The following is a 12,637-nucleotide window of genomic DNA, read 5'->3' as shown; positions in this document are numbered from 1 at the left end:
CTGTATGGAAGGCAGATGATCAACAGGTATGTGGTGAAATCAGCCGTCTACACAATTGGGAAATATTTCACTTCCCTGAAGATAGTCTGATCTTGGAGTTTATTCATTATATTTTATATTTGTTTACCGGGATGATCTGACTTGGACAGTGTCCATTTTGAGTGTAGGCCCGGGGAGAAAAGCTCCAGTCTGAGCTTACATACAAATTATCACAACAAGTAACAGAAATTATAAACAAATTAGACAAAAAATGAGTGTTAACACATTTACAGGATAAAAATGTAAAAACAAAAATATATACGTAATATAAAATAGAATAAGACTTTAAACACTTGAATATAGACAAATATATGGTTGAATTTATATATGTGGAGGAACATAACATTAGTTAGGAAATTAAGCAGGGAAAATCGCTTAGGCAAAGTGCATAGTTAGTAATACTTAAGTGGTGAGAGTTGCAGCTAGGAATTTAACTACTTATAGAGAAGTAGTGTTATTAGAAGGGATATATTAACAGAGTTAATATGTACAGCCATATTGTATAAGTAATACAAAGTTAATAATTAACCTGGAGTGTTACATGTGCAAAGCCAGGATTCAAATAAGTGTGTTTTGAGAGATATTTTGAAATGATTAAGATTGCTTATGGCTCTAATACTATGTCGAAGAGTATTCCAAGTTTTAGCAACAAAGTTAGAGTAAAGAGAGTTGCCTTCTATATTAGATACTTTGGTTACTTGGAGTAAGTCTTTGTTAGATGATCGAAGAGTAGGATTGTAGAAGATTTTTAGGGGAGGTACATTGTTAGGATTGTACATTATTTTGTGAGCCATTATTAACTGGTTATAGTTCATAATTTGAGGTAGCAACCAACCAAGAAAGATTTTTTAGGCAATGACAGTGATGGGTTGAATGTGTGGAATCTGTTGCAAAAAAATCTTATTGTAATATGATTCTAATTTACTTAGTTTTGACTTTTTGAGGTTGGTAAATATGGGGGATGCATATAAGAGTGAGGAGAGAAGATGGATTCTAGCTCTAGTCCAGTTCTAGCGAGTTAGTATATATATATATATATATATATATATATATATATATATATATATATATATATATATATATATAAAATTAGTAGGTAGTAAGAGGGGTGCAGCCCCCAGAAGGGAGGGCACAGAGGGGTTTACTCCCTGTACAAAATGATGTTTCTGTCTTTTTTTTTTTTATTTATTTTTAGTTTGAGGGTTTTCCTCATGCATGCATGGCACACTGTCAACCTTTGCTTTGTCAACCTTCTGGGGTTAGGGTTGCCAGCTGTTCGTTTTTTGACCAGACTGTCTGGTTTTCTGTCAAATTGTCTGGTTACCAATTTCATTCAAATCTGGACTCCGGACACATTAAGAAAGAATGTCAACATAAAAACACACTCCGGCATTTTTAGTTTATGTATGCAAGCACTGTTAATACAGTTGCACACAAGCAGTTCTCGGCAAGTGCGCCACTCACAATCCCACACCTATTGCAACCTCGAGTGCAGCAGAGGAGGTGCTCCAACTTCATTCAGTGTTTTAAGTATTCAACAGGATTATACAGAGCAACTGATATAAGTGGGACGGACCCAACATTGAGGAGTATTTAAAACTGCAAAATGATCACAGCCTACTTCCTGGAAAATTTCTGGGTGAGTCTTTGCTTGATTTAGAAAGCATGTTATGTTTGTTTCTTTATTTTGACAGAAGAGGTCCATCTTCAGAAGAGTTGGTTGCGTTAAATATCTTTCCAATGAATAACCCGGCAACGCACTGTCGCCACCCTTAGGTTGCAAGTTTTCGATTTGACAGGTATGGTGACCATTTCCTGCTCAAGGTTTGAGAGCAGTGAAATTGCCATTTGGGGGGCTACTTATTTTTCTTTATAATTTTTAGAAGATGTGGGTCCATGACACTTGCCTGTTGTCTTTTCTCGGTGAATATTGCCACTGATGTTTTGTGGCTGGAGGCTGAAACATCCGAAACCTTTAAAGTAAGGTGTGCTGAAATTGGCTGGCAATGTATTCATGTGCATTGAAGGAACTGTATCTTTTTTGGTGGTGTTCCGGTCCAGAAACCGTGAAGGTAAAACTTCTGAAAAAGTTGAACTTCACTTCAGAACAGGTTGAGAAACTTTGAAAATTATTTTGAAGTCTTCTCATAAAGCAACTGTGTACTGTAGACATAAAATTTCCAATTATGTAAGGAAATAGATACAACTTGCAAATGGTTTGTTTTTGCTCTCTATGTACTTCTAATAGTAAAAACTGCAAGAAAACCCTGAGCCAGTAGGGTCTTCCAGGTTTTGATGGTGGGTAGGATTTGGGCTGGAAAGTTCTGAAATTTGTCTGGCAAAGTTTGTTTTAGTAAACTTGTACCTACATTTGTTTTAAAAGGTTTAAAGCTGAGTGACAGTGAAATGTATACCGACTGTTGAATGGTAATGGGATTGGTTTGTGTTTTAGAGTTGGATTACTCTTTTTATACGGGGGGGGGTGAAATATGCAGCACTTTGGATTTGTTAAAAATATAGAGTGATGTTTAGTGGTCATGTATTCTGGTGTAGAAGTTTCAACTGACAAAAGTGTCGGTGGTTGCAAGTACTAGAAAAGCATTGATGTTTTGTCATTTTTTTCATTTTCTCTCTCTTATTTATGCAGATTATTGTCATTTTTTTCTTTTTTGTTGCATTGTCTGAGCTTTTGTAACAGTGTCTAGTGAAAATGTTATGATCTTCTCTTGTCATGTGTGCACTGGAACAAGCTTCCCATCCATGTGAAGCAGACAGTCCATCCCTAGCCCTATTTAAGCATAACTTTGACCAATAGGTATGAAACTGGAAATCATCCCTTTTGCCACCTATCCGTTTTTTTTCTGGACTATTCACAAATCAAATCAATTCTCTGGTAGTCAGGAAAACACTGTACAAACTCCAGTATTCTGTTTCACAAAAGGAAACAGACTATCAGTGTTTGTTAAATTGGCAGATTTACTATGTTTTTTTACAGAAAAGCATAGTAAATTGGCTGAAAGCAGGCATCCGGAACAGAAAAAGATGGCGTTCCCATCAGCTGGTGTCACGGTGATGTCATGGATGGGAGAGGGGTGGAGAATGGGTGGGGTTATGGGTGATGCGAGGGGCATGACCTTAGTCCGGTTTTAACCACAAAGAAAGCTGGCAACCCTATCTGGGGTTGATGTTATTAACAATTACTTTCAGTTGTTTCGATTACAGTCACTACACCTCTCTCTCTCTCTCTCTATATATATATATATATATATATATATATATATATATATACATACAGATAGATATACACATACTTCTTTTTTCTTGTCTTTCTTTTCTTGTTTAGTTATTTTCAGCCCCATATCTCTGGGCAACCATCAAACAACTTCATGTTTTTCCAGTGTTATAACCACAGAATCTACTACAAATGTGGTTGGACCATCAGTCCTTCTAAAAAAAAAAAACAGCCTGCATATTGTATTGAATAAGTATGAGTTGACAAAACATTATTATTATTATTATTGATTGTTTCTGTGTCACATTAATAGCTTTCAGTTCATCGCAAAGTGCTTCTGTAAGCAAATGATTCTGCTCAGTTTCACCGCACACAGCCTTTTTTTAAATGAACAAGAACTACAGATTATTATTTTCAAAGAATGAAATTCTGAAACAATGTGAAAATGCTGGCAGAAGTGCTAGCAGAGTTTTGTGGTACTGACAGATTTATTAGCAGGAGACACGCGGCCAGAGTTACATTATACAAACAGCGTGTGAAGCTTCACCTGGAGCACTGTATTTAGTTTTAGAGGCAAGATTTAAAAAAAAAAGGTAGATATGAGTGTGCAGAAAAAGTCAGAATAGCTGATGTGTGGAAAGGTAAGTTATATGAAAAAAAGACTGACTTAGCTAGTGCTGTAGCATAGATAGATAAAGACTTACTATAGTCCAGGCACCCCAAGTTTGATTAGCAGCTTAGGTGTCTGATGTGCAGTCAGGTAAACATTGTGGTTATTGACCTGGCAGAGGCTGGGGACATGCGGGGGGGGGGGGGGTTGTATGCACTGACTCAGTCACCTTGGTGGCAGGACAATATGCCAGCTAATCCCTGATGCATATCCATTACCAGATGTTAACAGCTGCATGTTGGGAAAGGACATTAGGGCATAAATACAAAAACACTCCTCAGAAGCAATATGTTGTTATACTGGAGGCGCTAATTTCCTCACTGGCTCCAAGCATGGATCAGAACAGATCAGAAGGAATTAAAGAGTGCTCAGTAGACCCTGTGAATAAGGCAAGACTTTGGTGGCTTTGGTGAAAGCTGATGGTCAGTTGTGAGTAAAGGGAAAAAAACTGAAATGACTGAACTTGGTGTTCATGGACGATGCTGTTGCTTCAGAAGTGAGATATGACAGAGACTTTGAAATACATAAATGACACTGTTAAAATATAAATTTATTCAACTCAGAGATTAAAAGGAGATGACTTAAAAAAACAATAGGAAGCAATTTTAAGACAAATGAGAGGAGGGCTTAACTTTCAGAGAGAGTTATGTATGCACAGAAAGTCCTGCAAAAGGAATACATGAATTATGAGAATTAAAACAATTTACAAAATCAATAGATAAGCAATTAATGATGAAAGGGAATGAAAATGTGCTCAGAGAGACAGTATTTTGTAGGATGACTGGGAATGTTTAGGAACATCACATTAGCTAATTCATAACAATTTGTTGACAACCTGTATTAAGTACAAGTTATTTTACGGTGATAGAAGTGAAAAAGGGGGGTAAAGGACAACAACTGGATAGTTATGTTTTCTTAGATTTTTAAAAGCTCAGGGAGGGTTGCTCACTTGCTCGTGTTCACCCATTTTACCTGACCATGTTTCAAATACAAATTCACTGATTCTATTGAGTGTATTACAAACATCACAGTGTAGTTGATACTGCAATTTTTAAAATGCATTCTAATTTTTCCATATAGTACTTTAAAAAGGCACAAAGTGCTAAGCAGTAAGGTAACAAAATATTTTACTTTCAACTTCTTTAATGACAGAACTGAAAAAGGCACCAAAGAAGAAGCATTTAGATCCACTGGGTCAACTGAATGTGCAATCCTTAAATCCAAATGAAGAGGAAGGGGAGGAGGAAGAACAGGAAGAAGGAGGGATCCCAATTCCAGTCTCTGGACTGTTACAGGTCACAGAGAGAAGACGTAAGTACTGATTCCTTTAGTTACATTTATTTATTTTTATTGACATGAAAGATGATTTGAATTCAGTACTTGTTAACAAACATTCTGTGACTTCAGTTTCTGAAACAGGAATATAACAAGGTTCAAAAACTGAAAGAAACTCATTCAAAAAGATACAGGAAGTGGTACCTGTCCAAGGCATGAGTTTATGAATTATTAAAATTTTTGCATTACATTCTTGAACTTTCTAGTTTACTGGAACACACAGACTTAACTTTGAGAATCATTTTGCTAATGCCTTAAAGCAATGTTCACCTCGAAGTTAAAATGATGAAAAAGGGGGTAATGCCTCCCCATATTATGCCTAAAAGTTTAACATGTAGTTTTTGCATATACCTGCAGTAGTTTGCAGAAGCTCAGTGAGGTGGGTTATGGATAATCTGGGATTCAAATCTGTAGTCTATGTATTGTTACAGTATATCCCAAGGATATATGGATGCATGCACGTGTGCACAAGGAATTATGCAAATAACGACAGGCTATATTATTTTCCTTTTAAGACTTGTATACCTAGCCAGTGTTCCTAAAAGTTTGTTGCTCCTTACTAATGACTGTTACATACAGTGTGGTTTTCTGCATAGCAGATAGCTTCAAAAATCACATTGATGGGAGGGAGGTTCAGAAAATTGTGTGAAAGGGTAAATCAAGCCTGAAAAGATAGATATACCTCCAAAAATAAGCACACCATGTGCAGGGGTAAATCAGACCTGAAAATTGAATGTTCTTCCAAAATAGGGACCCATTTTGTTACAGCCTTCACTGCAACACAACTCTCAGTAACACTATAGCTTTTACTGAAAAACATTTAGCACCATGATTTTTTTTGTGTGTGTGTGACATTAGACTGCAGATTATGCAACACTTATGTTTACAATTTAGAACTGATGTACTGAAGACTATGGAAAGTCAAACTTTTATGCAAGATGAAGTTGTATTGGGACATGAAATAATCCATCTTAAGTACTCTGGAAGGTATAGAGTGAGGGGGTTGCAATGTATTTAACAGTAACAAGCTAACCATTTCATTCACTTTCCATCATAACAATCAGCACTGCACATGATGAGTGGCTGTCTTTGTTAGCCTGTCAGGAGCAGGATGTGTGTGAAACTAACTGATCATTAGTACAGTGACACAGAGAGTAGCTTTGCCATCTCACAGCACAACAGTATATAGTGTTTCTTGAGTTCTTGGCTATGGCTCCTTCCTTCCTCCTTGTCCCTGTGTGGGTTTATCCATGGCCTCTGTTTTCCTCCAGCATCCCAAAAACATAATTTAGCTGAATTTCCCCAATTTACCTGAAGGTAAGCATGCAGTGTGTGTGTGTGTGTGTGTGTGTGTGTGTGTGTGTGTGTGTGTGTGTGTGTGTGTGTGTGTGTGTGTGTGTGTGTCAGTATGTACATGCTTGCAGATATTTTGCCAGAACTGACTGTGGCCTGTTTGGGGGGGGCTGAGAACAGTGTGGTCTTTATTACTTTTTTTTTCTTAAATCACCCCTATGAAGCATGCGTAGAATGTTGCAATAGTTTGTGTAAGGGCTGTGGGCAGTGTGATCATTATTATTTTAACTTCTAAAAATCTCAGAGATGCACACAGAAGGTTACTAAAGCTTTTCTAGGGACAGTAGACAGTTTAGGAGCAGCAAGTTGGAATGCAGTCATGTGACTATTATTATTATTCTCAAAGTCTTCATGATCAAGGATCAAACAGATATATGGGTGCTTTTTTTTGAGAGATAGGTGTAAAAAGGCATGCTGTTAAATGCATCTTACAGCAACAAGTTGAACTATGTTACTGGGTTCTAATTGTTCTTTCAGTTTTGTCCTAGTCTATCATCAGAGTGGTATACAGGTGGTGATTGTCTTTTGGGGGTGGGATGAGGAGGCATGCTTTTATATATATATATATATATATATATATATATATATATATATATACATGGATTCCGATTACAAGAACGAAAGTTCACTACTTCGAACTTGTAATAGGAAGCCTCACTTCTGCGAAAGTTCACTTTAACGAAAGTGAACTTTTGCGTAAGTGCACTTCACCGAAAACACCGCAGCACAGTGGAGGACATACAAAACAAGCTATGTTCTCCACTATGGTGCGATAGTCATGGACCTTAGGGTTAGGGCACGAGTTAGGGTAAGGGGATAGTTAATAAAGCTATCCCCTTACCCTAACCCATGCCCTAACCCTAAGGTTCATGATTATCGCACCATAGTGGAGGACATTGCTATGTCCTTCACTGCGCTGCAGTCATCACGGAACTTAGGGTTAGGGCATGGGTCATGGTAAGGGGATAGTCCTACAGGCTATCCCCTTACTATGACCCGTGCCCTAACCCTAAGGTCTGTGAGTACTGCACGGAAGTTCAGTACAACACCCGTTCGTTGTACTGAACTTCGCGTAAGTGCACTTTCGATTAAGTGCACTTTTGCTCCAGTGAGCATTCCATGCACTATTTCAAATTAGTGAAAATTCAGTCTAGTGTATGGAACCTATATATATATATATATATATATATATATATATATATATATATATATATATATATATATATATATATATATATATATATATATATATATATATATATATATATATATATATATATCTTAAATAACAGCCAATTGAAGTATTTTATTGTGGCAGTTTGTGACTTCAAGCCAATCTTACACCACAGGGATACACAGAAGATGCCTATCTTTTTTGGGGGAGGAGGGAAGCAGTCACTATTCCCAGATATGATGTATGTATCTTCACATGTGTTTTACTGTGAAGTACTGTTTTGTCAAACACAACTTAATTCTTCCTTGAAAAAAAAAATAAGACTGATTTTTTTTATTTGCTCATGTTTTTTTGTTTAGATTAAAATGTACCTCAGAGTTTATACAACCTCATGGCTGCTAAGGATCCTAGTTGTCCCAAGACAGCTAATGTAATTTGATTATTTATTGCATGCTTATTACAGTGCATACCTGGATCATTAGGGATATTTCGAAAAGATTCAGAAAAAAAGCAAAGATGAATAGCAATACTGAATTTCTACCCTAGATCTTGTTTTTGTCTGTTCCATCATTGGATCAAAAGGTTGTAAAATACTTGTAAAAATGCACTTCACAGCATTTGTAACTCCATGGTTTCTAGGGGCTTACCTGTCCCCAGACCCTTGGCTTAATTTGATAATTTATTTCACAATTATTGTAATATACTTTTGGCCAGCTAGGGTGTATTGAAAGGATACAGGAAAAAGTTAAAAGAGCAATACTGAATTTCTTTGCTTAGTCATGATTTTGTTCAGGCCATCATCATTGTGTCAAAAAAGGTTAGGGAAAAGACTCTAAAATGCATCTAAAAACAGCTATAAAAAAATTAATCTGGATAATGTGAGGAGGCCATGGTGGAAGAGGGAACCGAGGGACACCAGTCGATGTTTAGCCTAGTATGCTTTTCACTGAAGGCTAGTCCAGCTTCCCAGTTTACTTCCTTTCAATGATATAATATTCATGCTGTGTGCAGAAATCTGAATTGCTGTCCATATTTGTTTTCAATCATGTATGACTGCATCATAATGACATGAAGACCAAAATGGTGTGTGTGTGTGTGTGTGTGTGTGTGTGTGTGTGTGTGTGTGTGTGTGTGTGTGTGTGTGTGTGTGTGTGTGTGTGTACGTTTTCTCCAGTCCTTGTCACTGAGCTACTCAATTCACATTTCTTCAGAAAACCACATATAAAAAGAAACAAATTTCTCACTTCCTGCCCCACTACTCCCCATCTCCTGGAGTCCTTTGTGCTGTTTGATTTGGAATGCCTGAATTAGTTTTTTCTTGGTCATTTGCAAACTTCCTACTCTCAACTTCTTCAAATATTAAAACAAAAATGCGGATCAAGACATACTGCACCAGATGCTTAAGTAACTCAGCTTATGCAGTATTATTATAAACTCCTGAATCAATGATCAAAGACAACAATCAAAGTCAAGGGAGCAGCCAGTTAAATTAATGTGACAGTTTTTCTGGCATAAAGAACGTTTAATGAAACATTTTGGAATATTAAACAACAAACCCGCACCTACTCAATCAGAATTCTCTTTGCAACAATGGCATCCAAAATTTAACATTTTTTTTATTTTGTTTCTTGCAACCAAATTCTGGTTCTCTTCCATCTAACATAGTACTGCATATTTTATTTCCCCATTTCCCATTATAAAGCATCAGCAAAGAGCAGTGTGAATATGCACAGTATTTCAGTATTAGTTGAATGCTAAATCTCTGTAGTGCTGGAAGCTAAAAGGTAAATATGTGGCATGATTTAGGAAATGTCCTGCACAGAACCTGCACTGGCAACATCTGTTTGAAATTATTTTCAAGTCCATTGTTCTTGAAAATCATTGTATTTTTTTTTTTAATTTTAGGGCAGTACTGATTATAATGCTGGCTCAAATATTACAACACAGTGTATCCATTATTCATGCCTGCAGAGAGGGTCAGCCCAGGCAGTTGTTACCAAACTGTCTAGCTGTGCAAGGGGCCAACTTGGAAAATCAAGTATTTACCTTCCAGTTACAAAGATACATTTTGTGTGTAAATATTGAGCTACACTAGATTAAACATAGTATGTAAATGGATGCTGCTTACTGTTCTTGTGCTTTTAAATTCTTTAACTCTTCATAATTATGATATTCCAAGCTTCACAGAGCTAAAGTTAAAAAACTGTCACATGCACTGTGATGCAAAGCATATCTGATGGCATTTATACATGCAGTTCATTGCCAGATAATTGCATCCTATGTGAAATAGTGAAAAACAAATACCTGCTCACAAACGTTTTAACTGCCTCTCGTGGTAGAAAGTCCATGATTTTGTCTCATATTTTTACCCTATCCTCATAAAATGTCTGATTTTCTTAATGTTCAGAAAATGCACGCTGATGCAAAACCTGCTTTTCTATTAACTTTCTAAGTGAAGTAGAATAACGTTCAAAAATTTTTATTTATTTTTGGGTATTTGTCCTCCCACCCACCCAATCCCTTATTTTTTGGCTTTGCCAAGAATTTTTCAGGCAAGTAGTTGAAAGGGATGCCTGCTCATTAAGTCAATACTGATTCCCTTCAAATGCAATAGTGAGCATTTATTTTAGAAAGGTGAATTTGTATGTGTAGGCATTGTACTCCAGTACACAGCAAAAGTCAATTGTCAGATCAAAATGTCATTGGTACATGCTGTACATGTGAATACAGGTTCAGCCACCTCAGTATCAAGAAAATGACAGCATTTAAATGCTTTATTTTTGCTTTGTTTTTGTAACGTTTATGTTAGTGACTGTTATACTGAACACAACAAACTTCCTGTAAATGAAAGCATTTCCTTTTAGACAGATGGCCCAGGCAGTATATTGGATTGTAGGCCATGGATCGGGCCCTCCTAGATTCATGGGCCTTGGGCCAAATTACCAGTACTAAAACTGCTATGGGGAATAGTGTGCAAGTCTTTAGGTAGTGCCAAATAGCAATGAGTTGTTTTTCTGACTTACCAGGAGTTCTTTTTTATATAAAGAAACTAACTTACTAGCTCACTGCAGTCAGGCTAAGTTTTTTTTTTTTTTTTTTTTTGAATTTGCAAGCAATCATTACCACTAATTACAATGAGATCAACAGTGGAAAGGACAGGCTGAAGTTCAGGAAGGGAGTACCAAGGCTGTTAATAAAGATTGAGAGTGAAACTAGACCAATGATCAGCCCCTTTAGGATAGTGTAAAATAGCTAAAAGACAGAGACAGACAAGCAAAGAGACTGGCCAAACAGGACCCAAATATGTCTGTCACAGAAATAATTCAAGAGCCAGTTAGCTGTGCCATTAGAAAAATAAAAAATGTTGGTATATCAGGCTAGTGAAGATAAGTGAGTGATTAAGTTGATCAAAGGTTGTGTCAAAGTCAGTGGAAATTGCTCCCCCGAGGTGGCTGTTTCCTACATTAATGCATACTTGTTTTAGCCCCAGGAGTTGGACAATAAAGGTGTTGTAGCCAGGCATAAATCTGTGTTTTATAAACATCTTTCCATAGGTTCAAAGGTAAGTACTAGGCTAGCTGCCCATGTAAGCCATTTTAATCCTAGCCAATGTCCAAGTAGTTTATAAAGTTTATTTTCTTGTTTATAAACTATCGTCTCAAGAGTTGGTAGTGTTCTGAAGAGAATGGATGGCTGACTAGGGAACGGGAATAATTTTTGCTGTATTCTACCAGGGACTATGTTGTAACATAAGGAAAGAGACTAATTATATATGTGATAGGCCTAGCAATAAATACATTAATCTTCCTTAAGAATATGTGACAGTAAGTGGCCTGTAGTCATTAAGAGAAGAAACTGATACAGAGGTTAACTATTTCAGGACTGAGTAGATCGAGACATTCTTTAATAAGAAGTTGGGAATGTCAAAAAGAGTTCCAGATAAGGAAAGACTCCCAATGTCTTAGAAAACTATAGAAGCAAAGTAGATCACACAGGTGATACCAACACAGGGCAAAAATCAAACTAAAAAACAAAAGCATTCCTCCTGCTCAAAAGCAACTACAAAAACAATGTATTGAAAAACAAACAGCAAGCTTTCACAAATACAAGCGCTTCTTCAGGCTATCACATCAAAGACAATAAATGGCAAACATAAATCACAGACAAACAATAAAAATCAATCATTCATTACTTTTTAATTGATCATTTTTTAAAAGAGGTTTTAAAGATATAGTGTTATTTAAATGTGGGTATTTTTCTACTGTAAATCCAGTGATCCATTTGTACTCTGCATATTCAGTTAAAGTAAAAAAATCACATCCTCTTAAATTCATTTTAATTGGTTGTAATACAGCAAACTTAAAAGGAGCATTGTTTTCCTTCCTTTAACATAAGCCTACTAACAGCATTATATTCACAATTTCTTCTTACATCAGACTGATGATGACATACTATTTCCATTAACTTCCTATTAGTTTTACCTAGATAAAACACAGTACAAACTGCACAGAGTGCAGTGTATATAACATTTTCAATGTTACAGTCTGTGGACTTAGAAAATCTTTCAACAGAAGCAGATGTGGGAATGATGGTTTCCTATAAATATAGTTGCAAAAACTACATTTATGACTTTAAAATGTCCCTTTCTTTTGACTATATCTAACATCACTCATGTTCTTTCAGTTCCTTATAGCACAGCATCTGTTTAAGTGATTGCTGTCTTTTGTAGTCAAAACAGGATTTCTGTGGAATAATTGCTTGCCTTGCTTGTGTCTCTGTATGATGTTCCTCACATCTCCTGAATGGGTGTTATATGTCAAAATATATCTCAAAC

The 12,637-nt window shown here is 36.4% G+C and overlaps 1 protein-coding gene across 1 annotated transcript in view; it reads left to right on the top strand.

Annotated features, from left to right (window-relative positions):
* The window catches only part of DBNDD1 (dysbindin domain containing 1), a 561,031-nt gene that overhangs the window by 202,266 nt on the left and 346,128 nt on the right, over nt 1–12,637 (top strand). Inside the window, exon 2 of the mRNA XM_044081736.1 lies at nt 5,094–5,252. Coding sequence (XP_043937671.1) covers nt 5,094–5,252 — 159 coding nt within the window. The remainder of the gene's footprint in view (nt 1–5,093; nt 5,253–12,637) is intronic.

Source organism: Protopterus annectens, chromosome 8.part1, assembly GCF_019279795.1.
Source record: "Protopterus annectens isolate FY-2018-M chromosome 8.part1, PAN1.0, whole genome shotgun sequence".
In the NCBI taxonomy this organism is placed as follows: Eukaryota; Metazoa; Chordata; order Ceratodontiformes; family Protopteridae; genus Protopterus; species Protopterus annectens.
This window is presented reverse-complemented; position numbering and strand designations above follow the sequence as displayed.